Source organism: Rhinopithecus bieti, unplaced genomic scaffold (genome assembly GCF_001698545.2).
Source record: "Rhinopithecus bieti isolate Rb0 unplaced genomic scaffold, ASM169854v2 scaffold_6933, whole genome shotgun sequence".
Classification (NCBI taxonomy): Eukaryota; Metazoa; Chordata; class Mammalia; order Primates; family Cercopithecidae; genus Rhinopithecus; species Rhinopithecus bieti.
In genome coordinates this window covers 589,250-612,653 of record NW_016805426.1, presented here as the reverse complement: position 1 = coordinate 612,653, position 23,404 = coordinate 589,250, and the positions used below count along the sequence as shown (strand labels likewise).

The 23,404-nt window shown below is 48.4% G+C and overlaps 1 protein-coding gene across 5 annotated transcripts in view; it reads left to right on the top strand.

Moving 5' to 3' along the window:
* Window positions 1–23,404, top strand: part of ANKRD16 (ankyrin repeat domain 16) — a 69,358-nt gene that overhangs the window by 26,348 nt on the left and 19,606 nt on the right. For 2 of the 5 annotated variants that reach the window (XM_017872453.1, XM_017872452.1), the window contains one exon: window positions 1,102–1,659. In XM_017872453.1, the coding sequence (XP_017727942.1) occupies window positions 1,102–1,176 (75 nt within the window). In that variant the 3' untranslated portion in view covers window positions 1,177–1,659. Of the gene's footprint in view, window positions 1–1,101; window positions 2,072–16,465; window positions 17,000–23,404 lie in introns of those variants that run through there. The other 3 variants (XR_001885711.1, XR_001885710.1, XM_017872449.1) reach the window with 3 other exon arrangements.

Below are 23,404 nucleotides of genomic sequence, written 5' to 3'. Positions count from 1 at the left end.
TCGCGGTGAGTGTTACAGTCTAAAGGATGGCGCATCCGGAGCTGTTTGTTCCTCCCAGTGGGTTCGTGGTCTTGCTGACTTCAGGAAGCCACAGACCCTCACCATGAGTGTTACAGCTCTTAAAGTTGGCGCAGACCCAAAGAGTGAGCAGCAGCAAGGTTTATTATGAAGAGTGAAAGAACAAAGCTTCCACAGCATGGAAGGGGCCCGAGTGGGTTGCTGCTGCTGGCTGGGGGTGGCCAGCTTTTATTCTCTTATTTGTCCCCACCCACGTCCTGCAGATTGGTCCATTTTACAGAGTGCTGATTGGTACGTTTACAATCCTTTAGACACAGAGCACTGATGGGTGCAATTTTACAGAGTGCTGATTGGTGCATTTACAATCCTTTAGCTAGACAGAAAAGTTCTCCAAGTCCCCACTTGACCCAGGAAGTCCAGCTGGCTTCACCTCTCAGTATGAACCTTTAATATGAGCTCTGCCCTCTAACTTTGTGAGCGCACAGCGCAGTAACATTCACTGCAGGCCTCGTGCTGCCCACCCATCTGGAGGACTGATTCTTCTGGCACAGGGGAAACTTGATCTGAATTGAGGGCAGCTCCCCTTTCCCTCTCCTATGGTATCTGCTTGTCTCCCAAGTTCTCAGGTAATGCTGGTGTGGACACTGCATTGGGGAGGCCGCGTGTTGAAAGCCCATGGAGTCAGGGACATGGCAGTATCACTGGCTGTATGGGGCAGCTGAGGGTCCCTGTCCTGCAGTTTTCTCCACCACAGTCAGCTGCTCCAGGACAGTAGGTGGAAATTCAGAATTCACTAAGATGGGGACTTTTCCAGGCAAACAAAGCAGAAGGGTCATTTAGCACAGTGTCTAGTACAGGAGAAATGCCCAAAACAAACAGCTTGTTGCTATCTAGCGCCAGCCTCGCCTTCCCTCCTGCCTTCCAACCACGCATGGGACTCTCCCTCCCTGACTGTGCAGCATGTAGAGCCAGGGCCTGTGGCCAGCAGCCCTGAGTCCAGCTGTGGGACCTTGCGCTAGCTGCTTGCCCTCTCTGAGCTTCAGTTTCATCTGTAAACTAAGATGATAATAACTTTCTTCACAGAGTTGCCGGGAGCCTGAGCACCTTTCGCTTTTCGGCTCAGAGAAGGCAAAGTGCAACTTGCTTCAGTCATCCTGAACCTGAGTTCAACCGACTGCAACTGCCTACGTTTGACCCCAGTGAGATCCAAGTTGTATATCTGAGGTATGCTAGTGGCGAAGTCAGTGCCACATCTGCACTGGCCCCCAAGGTTAGCTCCCTGGGTCTGTCTCCAAAAATGGTTGCTGATGACACCACCAACCATTGACTGGAAGAGTCTGAGGATGACAGTGAAACTGACAGGCCACAACAGACAGGCCCAGATTGAGGTGGTGCCTTCTGCCTCTGCCCTGATCGTCACAACCTTTGGGAACCACCAACAGACAGAAAGAAACACAAAAACATGAAACACAGTGGAAGCACCACTTTTGATGAGATTGTCAACATTGCCCAAGAGATGCAGCACCAGTCTTTAGCCAGAGAACTCTCTGGAACCATTCAAGAATTCCTGGGGGCTGGGCGCGGTGGCTCATGCCTGTAATCCCAGCACTTTAGGAGGCCGAGGCAAGAGGATCACGAGGTCAGGAGATCGAGACCGTCCTGGCTAACATGGTGAAACCCCGTCTCTACTAAAAATACAAAAAAATTAGCCGGGCGTGGTGGCGGGTGTGGGTAGTCCCAGCTACTTGGGAGGCTGAGACAGGAGAATGGTGTGGACCCCAGAGGCGGAGCTTGCAGTGAGCCGAGATCACGCCCCTGCACTCCAGCCTGGGCGACAGAGCGAGACTCCCTCTCAAAAAAAAAAAAAAAAAAAAAAAAGAATTCCTAGGGACTGCCCAGTCTGTGAGCTGCAATGTTGATGGTATCACAGATGATACCAACAGTGAAGCAGTGGAATGCCCAGCTAGTTAAAGAGTGAAAAGGAAAATATTTTCACAAAGGGTTATCTGATAACCAAAAAAAAAAAAAAAAGACATTGCATCTAAGCCACTTAGCACCGGGTCTGGCATATAATACATAATAAGTGTCATTGATTCTCAAAGAACCCAGGAGTAGAAAAAGCATTTAATAAAAATTAGCTCTTGGCATAATCTCTTCATCCTCACCCAGCAGAGCCTGAGACGTCTTCTAGGTTCACAAAAATTAATTTCTCCACCCCTCTTCCTGCTTTGCACTTTGTAGCAATTATCACATGGTTTGTCTAATGTTAGAACTATTTATATAAGTGGTAGTCAAGGCCACTGAGTCATGCATCCCTGGAGGTCAGTTACTATTTATTTTTTTGAGACAGAGTGGCTCTGTCGCCCAGGCTGGAGTACAGTGGTACAATCTCGGCTCACTGCAACCTCCGCCCCCTGGGTTCAAGTGATTCTTCTGCCTCAGCCTTCCAAGTAGCTGGAATTACAGGCTCCCACCACCGCACCCCGCTGATTTTTGTATTTTTAGTAGAGACTGGGTTTTGCCATGTTGGTCAGGCTGGTCTCAAACTTGTGACCTCAGGTGATCCACTTGTCTTGGCCTCCCGAAGTGCTGGGATTACAGGTGTAAGCCACCGCACCCAGCCTGAGTCAGTTACCATATCTTACCTTACAAACCCCAGAAGGCTGCACACAGCTCCTGCACATGGTACACCTTCAAGGAATTACCCATGGATTTGAATAAGGTTATATATGATGTAACACTCATGTGCTTTATTTCATTTTTAGTGAGTTTATATTCTAAAATATTTACTCCTGGTAAAAAATAATTCAGACAGTACAAATAAAGATTATTCCAAATAGGATCATATAATACTCTTGCAACTTTTTAAACTGAGTGCATTGTTTCTCATTAGTTCTTTTTGTTTTGTTATTTTCATTTTCTCATTAGTTCTTAACAATCTACCTCATTCTTTTTAACTTTGCATAATGTTGCATTCTTTCTGACATTCCATCTTTCCGATGTACCACAATCTGTCTAAGCTGTTCCCTAGTTCTGGACATTGTAGGACATTCTAGGGTTTTTTAAGTTATTATAAAGAGCAGTGGCATGGATACCTCTTTGTGTCCTTCTGGGAATGACTGGAAGATAGCTTCCTAGAAGCGGATCAAAGGATCTGTCCCTTTTTTTAGGTTGCCAACTGTATCAGTTACAGTTCAGTTAGCAGAGAGTAGCATTCACTGCAGCCAGCTTATGCAGAAGGAGATTTGTTACAGGGTCCTGATGGTGCACAGAATTGTCAGGAAGACTCGAGAACAAATCTCGTTAAACTTTCAGGGACGGTATCAAGGGCTGTACTTCAGACCTGGGCCTCAAAAAGAAGTGCCTTTTCAATCAGGAAAATCTCTGCCAGTCTAGGAAGCTGCTTCCTCCGCTTCCAACTCCAGAAGCTTACTGTCTTCATCTGCTGCAGTCGAGAGGCCAAAATGATCAGAACACTGCCCAGAAAATCATTTGCAGTCATTGTTAGTGGAAGCAGAAATACAGCTTTCGCTTCTGCCTTCCGAAACTCAAGCAATTAGCAGAATCCAACTCACATCTCAAAATCTGAACCTACGGGAGCCCGGGGCATGTAGCTAGTAACTTCCCTGTGTCTGCAGTGTGGGGCTCACATGCCCAGGAGGCTGGGATGGGTCTCGAGCGCCACAGACATCCACATCACTCGCTTTTGCCAAGATTCCTTCCCAGGCATACCCATCACCAAAGCTGTGTGGTATCGCACCTTTTTTTTTTTTTTGAGATGGAGTCTCACTCTGTCGCCCAGGCTGAAGTGCGGGGGCGCAGTCTCAGCTCACTGCAACCCTCTGTCACCTGGGTTCAAGCGATTCTCCTGCCTCAGCCTCCCAAGTAGCTGGGATTACAGGCGCCCACCACCCCCCCCGCCCCGGCTAATTTTTTTGAATTTTTAGTAGAGATGGGTTTCATCATGTTGGCCAGGCTGGTCTTAAACTCCTGACCTCAGGTGATCCACCTGCCTCGGCCTCCCAAAGTGCTGGGATTACAGGCATGAGCCACTGTGCCCAGCCACAGTACCACACTTTTAATGGCCACTAACTTGAGATAATACTTCATGATTTTAATTTTTTTTTTTTTTTAAGAGGCAGGGTCCTGCTCTGTTGCCCAGACTGGAGTGCAGTGGTGTGACCATAGCTCACTGCAGCCTCGACCTCCTGGGCTCAAGCAATCCTCCCTTCTCAGCCTCCTGAGCAGCTGGGACCACAAGCACGCACCAGCTCGCCCAGCTAATTTTTAAAATTTTTGTAGAGATCCCACTTTTGTAGGGTGTCTCACTGTGTTGGCCAGGCTGGTCTCGAACTCCTGGCCTTAAGCAATCCTTTCACCTTGGCCTCCCAAAGTGTTGGGATTACAGGCATATGCCACCACACCTGGCCTTGCATTTCTTAATCAGACTGAAGATCTTTAGATTTGTTTTTTGGCCATTATAGCTCTTTTTCCTATTTTTACCTGTATCAGTTAGCTGTTACTAAGTGACAGACCACCCCAAGGTTCAGTGGGTTGAAACAGGAGTCTGTAGGGCATCTGGGTGGCTTTGCTGCTTGCAGCTGGGCTCACTCCTGTGTCCCGTCAGCTAGTGGGTTGCTGAGCTGGTATAGGATGGCCTTGGGTGGATCAAGCTGGCTCTGCTCCCCGTGGTCTCTCCATCAGCCTAGCCCAGGCTGATTTTCATGACAGTGGCAGAGATTCAAGAGAGGAAAGAGACTTGAATGTGTTTTCCAGTCTCAGCTCTGTTTGTGTAGATGCTTCCATCCCATTGGCCAAAGCAAGGTATGGTCATGCCCAGAATTAGTGTGGGGGGGCAGAACCCACAGGACTGGACACAGAGGCCATTGATTGCGGCCATTAATGAAACCAGTTCTTGCGTTATCTTTTGACCATTGTTTTGTCTTGTTGATTTGTAAGAGTCCTTTTTATATTGAGTTAATTAGCTCTACACATAACTTCAAATAATGACAGTAAAATTTGGGTTATACATTTATAATAAAAAAAAAAAAAACAGACGGCAGCACAGCAGAAATAATCTCCTTTATAGCTCCTTTAAAAAAAAAAGGCTCTTGTGAATCAGTACAAGCAAACACAGGCACTAACTAAAATGCTGGGAGTGGGATGGCACAGATTCCTTGGATATAATAGGACGTTTCTATTTAGATTATAGTATGTGGTACTTTAAAGCAGCTCTCGGAGTTCTAGAGCTTCCACCTCTAGATAGGCTCTTCCTGCCCCTTGAACACAGAGCCCTGGGTCTACCACATCCTTTCCTGTCTTCCAGCTGATACAGACTTAAATAATTCCATTTTGTGATTTAATATTAGATGGTGGTGGGGCGCTGTGGCTCAGGCCTGTAATCCCAGCACTTTGGGAGGCCGAGGTGGGTGGATCACGAGGTCAGGAGATCGAGACCATCCTGGCTAACACGGTGAAACCTCGTCTCTACTAAAAATACAAAAAATTAGCTGGGTGTGATGGCAGGCGCCTGTAGTCCCAGCTACTAGGGAGGCTGAGGCAGGAGAATGGCGTGAACCCGGGAGGCGGAGCTTGCAGTGAGCTGAGATCCCGCCCCTGCACTCCAGCCTGGGCAACAGACCAAGACTCCGTCTCAAAACAAACAAACAAATAAAAATTAGATGGAGGTGGGGTGGCTCACGCCTGTAATCCCGGCACTTTGGGAGGCGGAGGCTGGAGGATGCCTTGAGCCCAGAAGTTGACGGCTGCAGTGAGCTATGATCACACCACTGCACTCCAGCCTAGGTAACTGAGTGAGACCCTGTCTCTAAATAAAGACCAAATAATAACAATGGATTAAACCAAAGTATTTTCTTTCCCACATAAGAGTCTGGGCATAGCCAACTACAGACGAGCTCAACCAGCCCCAGGTGTCAGCACCCCAGGCTCCTTCTGCTGGTTGTTCTGCTGTCCTGAGTAGGTTGACCTTTTCCATTGGTCCAAGATTGCTCCCCAACCTGTGGAGGGCAACAGAATGAAGGGGAGGGCTGGGCGCAGTGGCTCACACCTGTAATCCCATCACTCTGGGAGGCCGAGGCAGGTGGATCACTTGAGGCCAGGAGTTCGAGACCAGCCTGGCCAACATGGTGAAACCCTGTCTCTACTAAAAATACAAAAATTAGGCTGGGCATGGTGGCTCACACCTGTACTCCCAGCACTTTGGGAGGGCAAGGTGGGCAGATCACCTGAGGTCGGGAGTTGGAGACCAGCCTGACCAACATGGAGAAACCCCATCTCTACTAAAAATACAAAATTAAGCAGGCATGGTGGCGCATGCATGTAGTTCCAGCTATTCGGGAGGCTGAGGCAGGAGAATTGCCTGAACCTGGGAGGTGGAGGTTGCAGTGAGCCAAGATCGTGCCATTGCACTCCAGCCTGGGACAAGAGCGAAACTCCGTCTCAGAACAAACAAAAATTAGCTGGACATGGTGGCACACACCTCTATTCCCAACTACTCAGGAGACTGAGGCAGGAGAATCGCTTGAACCTGGGAGGCAGAGGTTACAGCGAGCTGAGATTGCATCTCTGCACTCCAGTCTGGGAGACAGAGTGAGACCCTGTCTCAAAAAAAAAGAAAAAAAAAAAAAAAAAAAAAAGAATGAAGGGCAGGCCATGCATGCCCCCTTTTTTTCAGAAGGCACATAGATCATTTCTGTTCACATCCTACTGACCATAGATCAGTCACATGACTGCTAGAAGAAAATTGAAATTTAGGGACGGTACAGGGCTTTACCATATGCCCTTATCAGAGGTGCCTTCACTGAGACTATTTGGGGACAATTATCTGTGCAAGTCTTTGCTGCTTTTTAGAGACCAGAGAGCAAATCCACTTATTTATAGACATGCAGTTGTAAGGGACATGAGAACAATCTGTGAGGATGGCATTCGGAGCAGAGAACAAGACCCCATAGCCATGTAGGGTGTTAGTCCCCTGCAGTGACGCTCCAAGTGACTTCATGCAGGTTACACTCCCTCTGCCTCTCAGTGTCCTGGTAAATGATGAGCAAAATGGTGCCTCCTTCCCAGATTTACTGTGAGGATTAACTGAGTTGGCCTGTGTCAGATCCTGGTCCAGGGCCAGCCGATGCTGAAGTCCGAGGGGAGTGAGTGGATGAGCAGAAAAGCTTTTGGGTGGGGGTCCTAGGCAGGTGAATATGGTTTTATTCAGCAGCAGTTCTCATCAGTGGCTTTTTATTAGCAGCTTACTCACATTAGCTCTCTCACGCTGTCCACCTTTATCTCAGCTATTTGCTTCCGCTCTGTGGCTCCTGCGACCCCCACACCTGCAGCTGCACAGCCGGCTCTCCCTTGCCTTCAGGGTCAGCAGCTTAACTCTTTCTCTCTCTGGCACAAGCAAGCAGAGCTGTGTCCTGGCTCCCTCCTGTCTGTCTACAAGATGGACAGTTTTGGCTGTCTCCCTTTCTCTGGGCACAAGCACAACCACCACATCAAGCCATGTCAAGCTGAGCCGAACCTCAAGAGCACCTGTATAGCATCAGCGGGGCAGTTATACCTTTTACAGACAATAGTGCCTTAGAGCCAAGTATGAACTTACACAAACAGGTTATGTAACAAGTGGAGGTGTGCGTCTGTGCACCAAACTCCCTGAGTCGTGCAGGCCTGGATATCTGCCTTGGCCTCTACCTTGACCAAAGCACATTCCAGGTACCTTATGGTACCTTATAGTGTGCATGATGCTTGGCCAAGCACACGCACCCAACACGCGTGAGCCATTGTTAGTATTAGGAACAGTAGCACCAGGTGAGCCTCTTTGACTTAATGGTCTCAGTCGTCAAAGGCGAATGAAAATCATCAAGTTAGCATCAGTCCAAGACTAAGAAGAGCTCAACTGAAGAAAGCAGTGAGACAAGCACCATTTATAGCCCTTTTTCCTACTGTTCTCTTTCTCCTTCCCTCCCTGGGGATGTAAGTCCTTAGCCTTTGGGTGCCTCTGTTGTCTTTATCAAAAAGAACACTAGATTTCAGTCTTCATTTCATGTTAATGAAAAAGTTTCAAATTTTATCAATTCCTGAGTTGTCTGTTTTTTTTTTTTTTAGACAGGATTTCACTGTCACTCAGGCTGGAGTGCAAGGGTGTGATCTCAGCTCACTGCAGCCTCTGACTCATGAGTCAAGCGGTCATCCTACCTCAGCCTCCCAAGTAGCTGGGACCACAGGCATGCACCACCATACCTAGCTAATTATTTTTTGGTATTTTTTTTAGTAGAGACCGGGTTTCACCCTGTTGCCCAGGCTGGTCTCAAACTCCTGGGCGCAAGTGATCTGCCCACCTCAGCCTTCCAAAGATATGAGCCACCATGCCCAGCCAATTGTCTGTATTTTATCAAGGATCAAATTATTAAACCAAAAGAATGAAGCTCTCAATGTGAAATGCATGCATCATTAAAAATGTAAAGAAGCATTTTCAAAAATGTATTCTAACTGGGCCTTCCTTCATATCTTTATTTGTATTTGTTTTTTGTTTTGAGACATAGTCTTTCTCTGTCACCCAGGCTGGAGTGCAGTGGCACGACTTTGGTTCACTGAACCTCCGCCTCCCGGGTTCAAGCCATTCTTATGTCTCAGCCTCCTGAGAAGCTGGTATTACAGGTGTGTGCCACCATGCCCAGCTAATTTTTGTATTTTTAGTAGAGACAGGGTTTCACCATGTTGGACAAGCTGGTCTCAAACTCCTGGCCTCAAGTGATCCTCCCGCCTCAGCTTCCAAAGTGCTGGAATTACAGGCACGAGCCACTGTGCCCAGTCTGTATCTTTATATTTGTTCTTTTATTTTTTTTTTTGAGATGGAGTTTCGCTCTTGTTGCCCAGGTTGGAATGCAATGACACAATCTCAGCTCACTGCAACCTCTGCCTCCTGGGTTCAAGCAATTCTCCTGCCTCAGCCTCCTGAGTAGGTGGGATTATAGGCACCTGCCACCACGCCCAGCTGATTTTGTATTTTCAATAGAGACAGGGTTTCACTATGTTGGTCAGGCTGATCTCAAACTCCCGACCTCGGGTGATCCACCCTCCTCGGCCTCCCAAAGTGCTAGGATTACAGGTGTGAGCCATCACACCTGGACGGGTCTTTATAATTTTTTTATAATTAAGACATTTTTTGTCCCTTTCATGACTACATCTTGTTAATTCAATTTCTATTCAGCATCTCAAATAGGTCCACTTTCAGCAAGCCCCCCAACGGCCACCAGGCAAGCTCCAGTCATGGTCCTCTTGTTCCAGGTACTGTGGCTGCACAGCAGATTACCCCCAAATCTAGCTGTGTAAAGCAGCCCTTTGTTATGTTCATGGACTCTATGGATAGGAATTCAGATAGGTCCAGCAGTAATGGCTTGTCTCTGCTCCCAGGGATTGGGGATTGCAACTGGAAGATTTGAAGGCTGAAATCACCCATGTCTGGCAGATGCTGCTGGCTGATGACCTCAGTTCCTCCTCACGTGGGCCTCTCCCTGGGTCTCTCCATGTCAGCTGGTGTGAGCTGAGAGAGAGATGGAGGCAGAGCCTGGCAAGGCCATATTGCCTGTCATAGCCTAACTTACTTTATTTATTTATTAACTTATTTATTGAGACAGGGTCTCGCTCTGTTCCAGGCTGGAGTGCAGTGGCACAATCTCAGCTCACTGCAACCTCTGCCTCCCTGGTTCAAGCAATTCTCCGGCCTCAACCTTCCAAGTAGCTGGAACTACAGACACATGCCACCAAGCTTGGCTAATTTTTTTTTTTTTTTTTTGTATTTTTAGTAGAGATGGAGTTTCACCATTTTGCTCAGGCTGGTCTTGAACTCCTGACCTCAGGTGATCTACACACCTTGGCCTCCCAAAGTGCTGGGATTACATGAGTGAGCCACCCTGCCCAGCCTCATAGCCTCATAGCCTAGCTTTGGAACTCCTGTGGCATGTGGTTCTATAGTGAAGTGGTTATTACATCTACTTTACACACAGAAGGTCCTGGGTTCAAGCCCCGTTGGAACCATGGTGAGGTCTACTGTTTTCCCACCTGTAGCCCCAGGTCCTTGGGATGCTGAGGCAGGAGAATCACTTGAACCCAGACGCAGACATTGCAGTGAGCTGAGATCTGGTGAAACTCTGTCTCCAAAAAAAAAAAAAGAAAGTCATACAGTGTCCCTTTGCCACATTCATTTGTCAAGGCAGTCAAAAAGTCTCGCCGGGGTTTCAAGGGGAGGGAAGTAGACTCTACCTCTTGATGGGAGCAGTAAAGTTCTGCAAGAAGAGGTGGGAGTGGAAATGTGGGAGCACCTTTCAGACATGGGCTCTGCCATGTTTCCCTTTCCTGAGTTACTGGAATGGCCTCATCAATGGCCTTGCTACTTACACTTTTTTTTTTTTTTGAGACGGAGTTTTGCTCTTGTTACCCAGGCTGGAGTATGATGGCATTACCTCAGCTCACTGCAACCTCCGCCTCCTGGGTTCAAGCGATTCTTCTGCCTTAGCCTCCTGAGTAGCTGGGATCACAGGCATGCACCACCACATCCGGCTAATTTTGTGTTTTAAGTAGAGACAGGGTTTCTCCATGTTGGTCAGGCTGTTCTCGAACTCCCCACCTCAGGTGATCTGCCCTCCTCGGCCTCCCAAAGTGCTGGGAGTATAGGCGTGAGCCACCATGCCCAGTCCCACTTTGTTGTTGTTGTTATTTTTGAGATAGAGTCTCCCTTTGTCACCAGGCTGGAATGCAGCAGTGTGATTTCGGCTCACCTCAACCTCTGCCTCCTGGATTCAAGTGATTCTCCTGCCTCAGCCTCCCAAGTAGCTGGGACTACAGGCACCTGCCACCACGCCTGGCTAATTTTTGTATATTTTTTAGTAGAGGTGGGGGTCACCATGTTGGCCAGACTTGTCTTGAACTCCTGACCTAAAGTGATCCACCTGCCTCAGCCTCCCAAAGTGCTGGGATTACAGGCGTGAGCCACCGCACCCAGCCTACTTCTACTTTTGTACTTCCCTTTCTGTGACTCTCACAGAGCAGCCTGGGAAAACCAGAAACAGATTAGCTTGTGCCCTTCCCTGCCTCTTACTTCTCAGGGTAGAACCACCAAGGAAGCCAGGGGGACAGCCCAGTCTCTTGCCACAGATGCCTCTCACTCAACCTCTCTTCACGCCCCAGGCCTCCTTTCAGTTCCTCAAACAAAACAGAACAAGCCAATTTCCTTCCACCTCAGTGTCTTCCTGGAAATTTCTTTTCTTGACTTGTCATGAGTTTGATTCCTGTTGGTTCTTCTTGCCCCAGCCTAAATGTCTCTCCCTGGACAGGCACCATCGCTGATTCCGCTCTAAAAACCCTTCCTGAACTCCTGTCACGTCACTTGTGCCAACGTGGATGAAGCTGCAGGATGTGATGTTAGGGTGAGGCAAGCCAGGCACGGAGAGACAAACACTGTAAGATCTCACTCATATGTGGCATCTAAAAACAATAAACCTGGAGGGGCACAGTGGCTCACGCCTGTAATCCCAGCACTTTGGGAGGCTGAGGTGGGCAGATCATGAGGTCAAGAGTTCGAGACCAACCTGACCAACATGGTGAAACCCTGACTCTACTAAAAATACCAAAATTAGCCAGGCGTGATGGCACACACCTATAATCCCAGCTACTCAGGAGGCTGAGGCAGTAGAATCTCTTGAACCCGGGAGGTGGAGGTTGCAGTGAGCCGAGATCGTGCCATTGCACTCCAGCCTGGGCGGCAGAGGGAGACTCTGTCTCAAAAAAAAAAAAAACCACAGTGCTCTGGGTGGCAAAGGACAGGTTGGCAGAATGGATGGATCGCACCAGAGAGCTCTGTGTTTAAATCACAGCCTGGCCTGGCGTGGTGGCTCAAGTCTATAATCCCAACACTTTGGGAGGCCTAGTAGGGAGGATCATTTGAGCCCAGGAGTTCGAGACCAGCCTGGGCAACACAGTAAGACCCTGTCTCTACAAAAACTTTTAAAATTAGGCCAGGTGCGGTGGCTCACACCTGTAATCCCAGCACTTTGGGAGGCTGAGGTGGGGAGATCACCTGAGGTCAGGAGTTTGAGACCAGCCTGGAAACCCTGTCTCTACTAAAAATACAAAAATTAGCTGGGCATGGTGGTGCCCGCCTGTAATCACAGCTGCTCGGGAGGCTGAGGCAGGGGAATCGCTTAAACCTGTGAGGTAGAGGCTGCAGTGAGCCGAGATCGCACCATTGCACTCCAGCCTGGCAACAGAGCAAGACTCTGTCTCAAAACAAAAATTCGCCAGGCATGGTGGTGCGTGCTTATAGTCCCAGCTACTCAGGAGGCTAAGGAGGAAGGATCGCCTGAGCCTGGGAAGTTGAGGCTGCAGTGAGCTGAGATCGTGCCACTGCATTCCAGCCTGGGGTGACAGGAGTGAGACCCTGTGTCCAAAAAATAATAATAAATAAATAAATCACAGCCCAGGTGGATTGGCCCCTTACCTTCAATCTTCTCACTTGTAAAAAGGTCACAATACCTACCTTGCCACATGGCTGTGAGAGGAAAGCCTGGCACAGAGAAGGTACATGATGACAAGTCGTTACTGTAGTATTATTTTGTTTGTAATCTGTCATTAAAGGTAATTCCGTGGCTTGCTGGTGGGGGGGGTTCTTGATTTACCCAATAGAAACATGGAGCAGTAGTATCAGATTATTTTGTATCTTAGATTTAAGACCTACGCGGGCAAGGTGGGTCATGGCTGTAATCCCAGCACTTTGGGAGGCCAAGGCGGATAGATCACCTGAGGTCAGGAGTTCAAGACCGGCCCGGTCAAAATGGCGAAATCCTGTCCCTACTAAAAATAAGCCGGATGCGGTGGCATGCGCCTATAGTCCCAGCTACTCGGCAGTCTGAGGCAGGAGGATTGCTTGAAGGCAGGAAGCGGAGGTTCCAGTGAGCCGAGATTGTGCCGCTACACTCCAGCCTGGTGACATAGCAAGACTCCATCTCAAAAAAAAAAAAAAAAGATTTAAGACCTAAAACTGTCCAATGCAGTTGAGGCTCAACAAAGCTCAGTAACTTGTCTGAGATCACATAGATGAGGGTCCTAAAATATACCTGGCCCCTGCCCTCTTAGTAAACAGAGCGTCACCTTCTCACACTGTCACCTGGACCATTTCGACATAAAGAGATCAGGCTGTGTTTGCAACTTCTTTCAAAGAGTTGGGAAATTTTCTTTCTGTCTCTTAAATATCAGTGACGATTATGTCTAGACTGGAATTTTAATTTCCCATTCCAGTTTCCTGAATAGAGTACAGTGAAAGAAAACTCTAGAAATTTACTGACCTTTTCTCATTGGCTTGACACCATGCTTGACTTCTCAGTGGGGCTGAATTTCCCCTCTGGGTCTGACTCACATTTTCCAACACACAAAGCACCCCGTTCAATAACAACCAGACACTTTTACTGTTCGGCATCCATCTGGACCAAAAGTGGGTTGCTAATGACAATGAACAAATCACCGGCAAGGACCACATTTTCCCCTGCGTTGTTTTACAGTTTTCAACTTGGTTTCATTTTGCCATGACCAAAGAACTTGCTGGCCAGACATGGTGGCTCACACCTGTGATCCCAGCACTTTGAGAGGCTGAGGCGAGCAGATCGCTTGAGCCCAGGAGTTCGAGACCAGCCTAGGCAACACGGCGAAACCCTGTCTGTGCAAAAAATACAAAAATTAGCCGGGCGTGGTGGGCTTGCCTCTAGTTCCATCTTCTTGGGAGGCTGAGGTGGGAGGATTGCTTGAGTCCAGGAGGTGGAGGTTGCCCTGAGCTGATATTGTGTCACTACCCTCTAGCCCAAGTGACAGAGCAAGACCCTGTCTAAAAAAAAAAAACAGAGGCCAGGTGTGGTGGCTCACACCTGTAATCCCAGCACTTTGGGAGGCAGAGGCAGGTGGATGGATCACTTGAGGTCAGGAGTTTGAGAGCAGCCTGGACAACATGGTGAAACCCCGTCTCTACTAAAAATACAAAAATTAGCTGGGCGTGGTGGCGGGCGCCTGTAATCCCAGCTACTCAAGAGGCTGAGGCAGGAGAATTGCTTGAGCCTGGGTAACAGAAGATGCAGTGAGCTGAGACTGCACCACTGCACTCCAGCCTGGGTGACAAGAGCAAGACTTCATTGCAAAAAAAAAAAAAAAAAAAAAGGGCGGGGGCCAGGCCCAGTGGCTCACACCTGTAATCCCAGCACTTTGGGAGGCCAAGACAGGTGGATCACCTGAGGTCAAGAGTTCCAGACCAGCCTGGCCAACATGGTGAAACCTGTCTCTACTAAAAATACAAAAATTAGCCAGGCATGGTGACAGGTGCCTGTAATCCCAGCTACTCAGGAGGGTGAGACAGGAGAGTCACTTGAACCCAGGAGGCGGAGGTTGCGGTGAGCTGAGATCATGCCATTGCACTCCAGTCTGGGCCACAGAGCGAGACTCCATTTAAAAAAAAAAAAAAAAGAACTAGTCTGGGTGTGGTGGTTCACACCTGTAATCCCAACACTTTGGGAGGCTGAGGTGGGCGGATGGCCTCAGCTCAGGAGTTCAAGACCAGCCTGGACAACATGGTGTAACCCCATCTCTACTAACTATACAAAAATTAGCCTGGCATGGTGGCATACACCTGTAGTCCCGGCTACTCGGGAGGCTGAGATGGGAGAATCGCCTGAACCTGGGAGGCAGAGGTTGCAGTGAGCCGAGATCACACCAGCGCACTCCAGACTCGGTGACAGAGCGAGACTCTGTCTCAAAAAAAAAAAAAGATGGGAGGCCGAGGCGGGTGGATCACGAGGTCAGGAAATCGAGACCATCCTGGCTAACACGGTGAAACCCCGTCTCTGCTAAAAATACAAAAAATTAGCCGGGCGTGGTGGCGGCGCCTGTAGTCCCAGCTACTCGGGAGGCTGAGACAGGAAAATGGCGTGAACCCGGGAGGCGGAGCTTGCAGTGAGCGGAGGTCGTGCCACTGCACTCCAGCCCGGGCGATGAGCAAGACTCAATCTCAAAAAAAAAAAAAAAAAGAAGAAGTTACTAAAGAGGCTGAAATGGCAGTGAGCCAGCAGCAGACCCTGAGCTCTTGGGACGATAGATCTACATGGCCAGCTCTTCACTGCCTGGGTTAATTTATCTTTACCGTAGTTTTCCAAGTGACAGGAGTGGTCAGGGAGAGAAGCAACCGAGAGTGACATGAATTCACCCCTCAGACGTCCTCCCCAGCTCTGTGACCTATCGCAACACCCTCGACCAATTTACTTTGTTGGCTTTTCCCATCTGCCAGCATCCAAAAATGAGACAAGCTGAAATAAGAACTCCTCCCAGGCCTTAGGGGTAAATAATAATTTCCTCTTTTCACCCAAAGATGAAGTGGTCCACTTCACAGGCAAATCATTTTGCAGGCTTTCAGAGAGGTCTTTCGACGTGTTTCACCCACAAACATCTGGGACCGGCTCTTCTTCTTTTTTTTTTGAGACGGAGTCTCGCTCTGTGGCCCGGGCTGGAGTGCAGTGGCCGGATCTCAGCTCACTGCAAGCTCCGCCTCCCGGGTTCCCGCCATTCTCCTGTCTCAGCCTCCCGAGTAGCTGGGACTACAGGCGCCCGCCACCTCGCCCGGCTAGTTTTTTGTATTTTTTAGGAGAGACGGGGTTTCACCGTGTTAGCCAGGATGGTCTCGATCTTCTGACCTCGTGATCCGCCCGCCTCGGCCTCCCAAAGTGCTGGGATTACAGGCTTGAGCCACCGCGCCCGGCCTCCGGCTCTACTTCTTTACAAGTTATTTTCAGCAAACAGCAAATACCATTCTGTAGTGTAGAATTTCCACCAGGCTCTCACATTTCAGGGGGCCTGTGTCGCCACAGGGCAAATGACTACACAGATTGTCCTCCTGGGCAGATTGGCAAGGAAAGATCTTCAATGATATATTATATATAACAAATGGAATGCCTGTTCCTATAGTAAGGCTCAAAAATACCTTTGATCAAAATTAGACCAGGCGTATGTTTTTTCTTTTTTGGGACAGTGTCTCACTCTGTTGGCCAGGCTGGAGTTCAGTGGTGCAATTACAGCTCACAGCATCCTCAACTTCTAGGGCTCAAGCAATACTCCTGCTTCAGCCTCCTCAGTAGCTGGAACTACAGGCGCATGCCACTGTACCTGGCTAATGTTTTTGATTTTTAGTAGAGATGGGGTTTCTGTATGTTGCCCAGGATGGTCTTGAACTCCCGAGCTCACTCAATCCTCCCGCCTCAGCCTTCCAAAGTGCGGGGATTACAGGCATGAGCCACTGTGCCTGGCTTGAGGTTTATGATTTAGACTATGTATTTAGAGCAAATATTGTAAAAGGTGGTCCCTCAAGAAAAAAAGAAATCAGTCTCTTTGTTTGCTTCTGTCTCCAAAGAGGGAAGAGCAAGAGTCCTGAGCGACGTGGCTCCTCTGGGCCGAGCTTCGTGGAAGATGAGATCATTAGAAGCCACCGACCTGAAAATGGGGGTTTCCTAGGACAGTCAAGACTCACATTTGACTTTTTTTTTTTTTTTTAAGATATGAGAGCTTCTTATTTTATCTCCTCTAAAGTTAGTCACTAGTCTTTCTGACTACAAAACACAGCTAAACTGTATGTGTGTGTGTGTGTGTGTATATATATATATAGCTTCTGTCCCCCTACACAGAAAGGAGAGAAGAGAGGAGAGCAGGAAATGATTACTTGTGCAGATGAAAATAGTCAGCTGGGAGATTTCACATTTTCACTTAGCAGAGAGCGGGGAGGAGCTATTTTGATAGCACAGCTTCTCTTTCCATGGTGAAAGATAGATAACTTCTTCAAAGCTAAAACAAAGCTAAATACAGTTCTGGTTTAAAATTTCATATGTGTAAGCCTCAACTTTATCACAAGTTCCAAGATTTAGATTTTAAAATAAAACTACCCAAAAAAGACAGCTAAAATAAGTGACTTACAGTTTTTTGTTTTGTTTTGTTCTGTTTGAGACAGGGTCTCACTCTGTTGCCCAGGCTGGAGTGCAGTGGTGCAATCTTGGCCAACTGCAGCCCCCGCCTCCTGAGTTCAAGCAATTCTCCCGCCTCGGCCTCCTGAGTAGCTGGGACTACAGGCATGCACCACCATGCCTGTGCCATATCCGGCCAATTCTTTTGTATTTTTTGTAGACAGGGTGTTTCACCATGTTGGCCAGGCTGGTCTTGAACTCCTGTCCTCTGGTGATCCACCCACCTCGGCCTCCCAAATTGCTGGGATTACAGGCATGAGCCACTGCGCCCAGCTGAGCATCTTTGCATGAGCTCATTGGCCATTTATATATCTTGCTTGGAGAAATGTCTATTCAGATTCTTTGCCTATTTTTAATTGTGTTTTTTGCTTGTTTGTTTTTGAGACAGAGTCTCCCTCTGTGACCCAGGATGGAGTGCAGTGGTACTATCTTGGCTCACTGCAACCTCTGCCTCCCGGGTTCAAGGGAGTACAGCCTCCTGCGTAGCTGGGATTACAGATGTGCACCACCATGCTGGGCTAATTTTGTATTTTTAGTAGAGACAGGAGTTTCACCATGTTGGTCAGGCTGGTCTCGAACTCCTGACCTCGTGATCTGCCTGCTTTGGCCTCCCAAAGTGCTGGGATTACAGGCGTCAGCCACCACGCCCGGTCCCACATTATCTTTTTAATATTGAATTGTAAGCCTTCTGGAAGCTTTTCCTCTTTCCTCCCTTTCTTCATTCTTTAATGTTTTTCTCATTGAAAGAGCACTGAAAAGGAAGCTAAAACACAGTGCCCGAGTTCAAGGCTCTCACAGTCTAACGGAGGTGAGAAATACCAAAGAAGGAGCAATTTGTGTCAGGGATGGGGGATCTGGTTGGGCTTCACAGAAGATGAAATAATTGGGGTCTGTGTCCCCACCAAATCTCATGTTGAATTGTAATCCCCAGTGTTGGAGGTGGAGGTGAGGCGTGGTGGGAGGTGTTTGGGTCATGGGGTTAGATCCTTCACAGTGGTGAGTTGTCATGAGATCTGGTTGTTTAAAAATGCGCCCCCCGCCACCGCTCCCTCTCCCGCCATGTCAGTTGCCTGCTCCCCTTCGCCTTCCGCCATGATTGGAAGCTTCCCGAAGCCTCCCCAGAAGCTGTTGCCGGTGCTATGCTACCTGTACAGCCTGCAGAACCGTGAGCCAATTGAACCTTGTTTTTTATAAATTATGCAGTCTCAGATATTTCTTTGTAGCAATGAGAGAACAGACTAGTATAGAAGACAACACCATGAGTTGGAGAAGAGCATTCCAGCTCACGCCAGGGCCTCAGGGGCGTCCTACTCTTGATTTTCTTTGATATATATACATGAAGGGGACAGTGGCAGAAACACCTTCAATGAATTTGTGTTCTTGGAGTCACCTTTACATCAATTCAAGGGGGAAATGCCATGATTAAGCCATTTGCTAAGTAAAGCTGTCAAATAGCAGCTTCTGGTGCAGGTAGACCAGGCAGTCACATTTGGTGATTTAGGGGCTGTGCGAAGACCCCGCCCCTACCATTAAAAAATCTATCCAAATCACTCCCATCTCTACAAATATATGACTGCTGCCACAGAAATCTCTTATTTTTGCTCTGGAGGGATAATGCCTCTAGTAACTCGTTTATTTATAGGGCCAGCTTATTGAACTTACAGTTTATTTATTTATTTTTATTTGTTTGTTGGGTTTTGTTTTGTTATTGTTGTTTTTTGAAGTTACAGTTTAAAAACCAGTAACTCAGACGTTTGAATCCTGCCCCACCACTCACCAGCTTTTTGCCTTGGCCAACCTCAATCTTTCTGAGTCAGTGCCCTTATCCGAACAATGGATTTAGTAATACCTGCTTTATGCAGTAATTACAAGGGTTAAAAGAATCCACACATGTCAAATACCTGGCCAGTGCTTGGCCAACATAGAATCCCCAAATAGTTTGAGTCTGTATCACAAAGCTCTGACAGCACAGGGCACTGATGCACAGAAAGGGTGACATTGTGTTAGTGAAGGGGTGTGATTGACAGGCGGGGTCTGGTGTTTATTTGGGGCATCAGAGAGGGGGCCTCCCACCGAGGAAGGAAATGCCAGAAATAAAGGGGCAACAAGGGGGCGTGAGGGTGAGGACATGGCCCGCGTCACCAGGGCAGTCGTGGGACTGAAGCCTTGCTGTATGTCCTCCTGCCCAGTCACCTGCAGCGAGTGAGACCTTCCAGGGCCGCATGACATGAACCGTGGGAACAGCACCTCCACTATGCTGTGCCTGACTTTCCAAGGGGTTTTCAGGAGAGCTTTGGACAAAGCATGGAGGCAGGAATTCTCGAAAAATCTAAATGAAGGCCCCAGAGCCACTGGCCTCCCCACTTCCTGCAGCAGGACCTAGGTGGAGCCTGGTGGCCACAGACCCCACAGACAGGACACGAGGTGCCCCGCGAGGTGGAAATACATCTTCTTCCTGCCTCACAGTGCAGCAGAGAAGCACTGACTTCACAGCTGCTTTAGCCACACACAATGGCACCTCTGTTCCTGTCCAGTGAGCTTGCTGCCTCCAGGGACACTGCCCGGGCCCATCGTGGCCATGCCGGGAACATGCAGCCCCTTGATAATTGCCCTTTATCCCGGCCTCTAAATCAAAGCTGCAAACATGCTGACAACAACTCCAGCAAACGCAACCGATGCTTTCAGGTCTGACCCTGAAATGAAGACCCACCTCCGTGGGGAGAAGCACGCGCCTCTCTGGGCTGTAGGCTGGAAGGAAACAGGAACTGCAGGCCCTGCACACAGCTGCACTCGCTGGGGCAGTTCAGACTCATATCCCCAGGGGGATCCGAGTTATCCAGAACAGCGTTCCTGACCCCCAGAGGGGCGAGTCACCCCGGCCCGCCTTTCCGCACACTGTGTGCAGCCTCTGGACAACTTCAGATGCCTTGTTGTTTTTTATCGAGGTGAAATTCAAGTAACATAAAATGAACCATTTAAATGTGAAAAATTCAGGCCGGGTGCAGTGGCTCACACCTGTAATCCCAGCATTTTGGGAGACCAAGGTGGGAGGATCATTTAAGCCCAGGAGTTTGAGACCAGCCTGGACAACATAGTGAGATGCTGTCCCCCCAAAAAAGAAAAAAAAATTAGCCGGGCATAGTAGTGTGCACCTGTGTTCCCAGCTACTCTGGAGGCTGAGGTGGGAGGATGGCTTAACCTGGGGGGTACAGGTTGAGGCTGCAATGAGCTGTGATTGTCCCACTGCACTCCCAGCCTGGGTAACAGAGAGAGACCCTGTCTCAAAAAAAAGTAAAAATAAAATACAATGAAGAATTCAGTGACATTTAAAACGAGTCACCCTGGCCCGCCTTTCCGCACACTGTGTGCAGCCTCTGGACAACTTCAGATGCCTTGTTGTTTTTTATCGAGGTGAAATTCAAGTAACGTAAAATGAACCATTTAAATGTGAAAAATTCAGGCCGGGTGCAGTGGCTCACACCTGTAATCCCAGCATTTTGGGAGACCAAGGTGGGAGGATCATTTGAGCCCAGGAGTTTGAGACCAGCCTGGACTGCAGGCACCACCGCTATCTAGCTCCAAAGTGTTCTCCTCACCCCAAATACAGTCACTCTCCATTCTCCCCTCCCAGCCTGTATGACGACAATGTGCCAGGGACTGTGCTCAGGGCAGAAGCAGAGTGGTCAACACAGCGGCTGCGGTCCCTGCCAACGTGGGGTCCAGTCTAACGTGACATCCAGATACAAAACAACTGGAAATGGCATGCGTTACAGGAGCCTATGACAGAAGTGCTAAGCAGGGCCCCGGCGTGGTGACTCACGCCTGTAATCCCAACACTTTAGGAGGCTGAGAAGGGTCAGGGGTTCAAGACCAGCCTGGCCAACATGGTGAAACTCGGTCTGTACTAAAAATACAATAATTAGGCAGGCGTGGTGGCCCACACCTTTAATCCCAGCTACTCAGGAGGCTGAGGCAGGAGAATCACTTGAACCCAGGAGGCAGAGGTTGCAGTGAACCAAGATCGTGCCACTGCACTCCAGCTTGGGCAACAAAGCAAGACTGTCTCAAAAAAAAAAGAAAAAGAAAACAAAAGTGCTGAGCAGGTCCAAGCTCAGAGTTCTCATACAGTGCTCTGCTGAGGTGGGCTTCGCAGGCATCCCCCTTCTCCAGATGAACGAACTGGAATCTCAAGAGGTTAAATACCTTGGTCAAGGTTAGACCACCAATAAATGGCAAAGTTGGGATGCAAACAAAGGTCCCTGTGGCATCCATCAAATTGCTTTCTGTCTCTATGGATTTAATTCTTCTGTACATATCATATCAATGGAATCACACAATATGTGACCTTTTGTGTCTGGCTTCTGTTACTTATTTTAATATTGCAAAGGTTCATCCATGATGTAGCATACTTCAGTGCTCGACTCCCTTTTATAGCTGAATCCTATTTCATTGTATGGGTGAACACACTTTGTCTCTTTGCTTGTCTGCGGATGCACATTTGGCTTGTTTTCCTTTTGGTTACTGTTGACAGTGTTGCTATGAACGTTGGTGCACAGTATCTGTTTGAGTCCCTGCTTTCAATTCTTTAGGAGTGGGATGCTGGATCATAGAGTGATTTTGTTTGTTTGTTTGTTTGAGACAGGGTCTTGCTCTGTCCCCCAAGCTGGAGTGCAGCGGTGTGATCACGGTTCACTGCAGCCTTGACCTCCTGAGTTCTAGGGATCCTCTCACCTCAGCCTCACAAGCAGTTGGGACTGCAGGCATGCACCACCATGCCTGGCTAAGTTTTTGTAATTTTTGTAGAAACAGGGTTTCATCATGTTGCCCAGGCTGGTCTCAAACTCCTGGGCTCTAACCATCTGCCACCTCGTCCTCCCGAAGTGCTCACTGCAACCTCCACCTCCCGGGGTCAAGTGATTCTCCTGCCTCAGCCTCCTGAGTAGCTGGAATTACAGGTGCCTACCACCACGTCTGGCTAATTTTTTTATATTTTTGTTTTCCCCACATCGGCCAGGTTGGTCTTGAATTCCTGACCTCAAGTGATCTGCCCGCCTCAGCCTCCCAAAATGCTGGGATTACAGTGTGAGCCACTGCGCCTGGCCTATAAGAGCTCTTTATACATGAATCAGTTCATAGGCTTCGGCTGTTTTTACCTCATTCTGATTTTTCAAATGCTTCCCTCTTCCACTAGACAGGGAGTTCCTTAAGAGCAGGGCCTGGGCCTTTTTTAAACAAACAAACAAACAAAAACAGGCCAGGCTCAGTGGCTTACGCCTGTAATCCCAGCACTTTGGGAAGCCAAGGTGAATCACCTGAGGTCAGGAGTTTGAGACCAGCCTCGCCAACATGGTGAAACCCTGTCTCTACTAAAAATACAAAAATTTAGCTGGGCATAGTGGTGCATGCCTGTAATCCCAGCTACTCAGGAGGCTGAGGCAGGAGAATTGCTTAAACCTGGGAGGCGGAGGTTGCAGTGAGCCGAGATGGCGCCACTGCACTCCAGCCTGGGTCACAGAGTAAGACTCTGTCTCAAAAAAAAAAAAAAAAAAAAATTAAGTGGAAGAAGCCAGATGCCAAAAACGACATGTTGTAAAAAGATAAGGAATTCTCTGGTGTGGTGGAGATGCTCTGTATCTTGTTTAGGCTGTGGGATACAAGGGTGTATACAATGATCAAAACTCTCAATCCTGTAATCCCAGCACTTTGGGAGGCTGAGGCAGGCAGATTGCCTGAGGACAGGAGTTTGAGACCAGCCTGGCTCACACGGTGAAATCCCATCTCTACTAAAAACACAAAAAACAGCTGGACATGGTGGCGCACGCCTGTAGTCCCAGCTACTTGGGAGGCTGAGGCAAGAGAATCGCTTGAATCTGGGAGGCAGAGGTTGCAGTGAGCCAAGATCACACCACTGCACTCCACCCTGGGCGACAGAGCAAGAGTGTGTCTCAAAAAAAAAAAAAATTTTCAAAACTCATCAAAATGAATGTTCTAGATTTGTGCATTTTATTGAATATAAATAATACCTAAATAAATAAAGTCTTGTTTAATTAAAAAACAAAAAAAATACAAAAAAACAGACCGGGTGCAGTGGCTCACATCCGTAATCCCAGAACTTTGGGAGGCTGAGGTGGGTGGATCACAAGGTCAGGAGTTCAAGACTGGCCTGGCCAAGATGGTGAAACCCCGTCTCTACTAAAATACAAAATAAAAATAAAAAAAAATTAGCCGGGCGTGGTGGTGGGTGCCTGTAATCCCAGCTGCATGGGAGGCTGAGGCAGACAACTGCTGAAACCCGGGAGGTGGAGGTTGTAGTGAGTCAAGACTGTACCACTGCA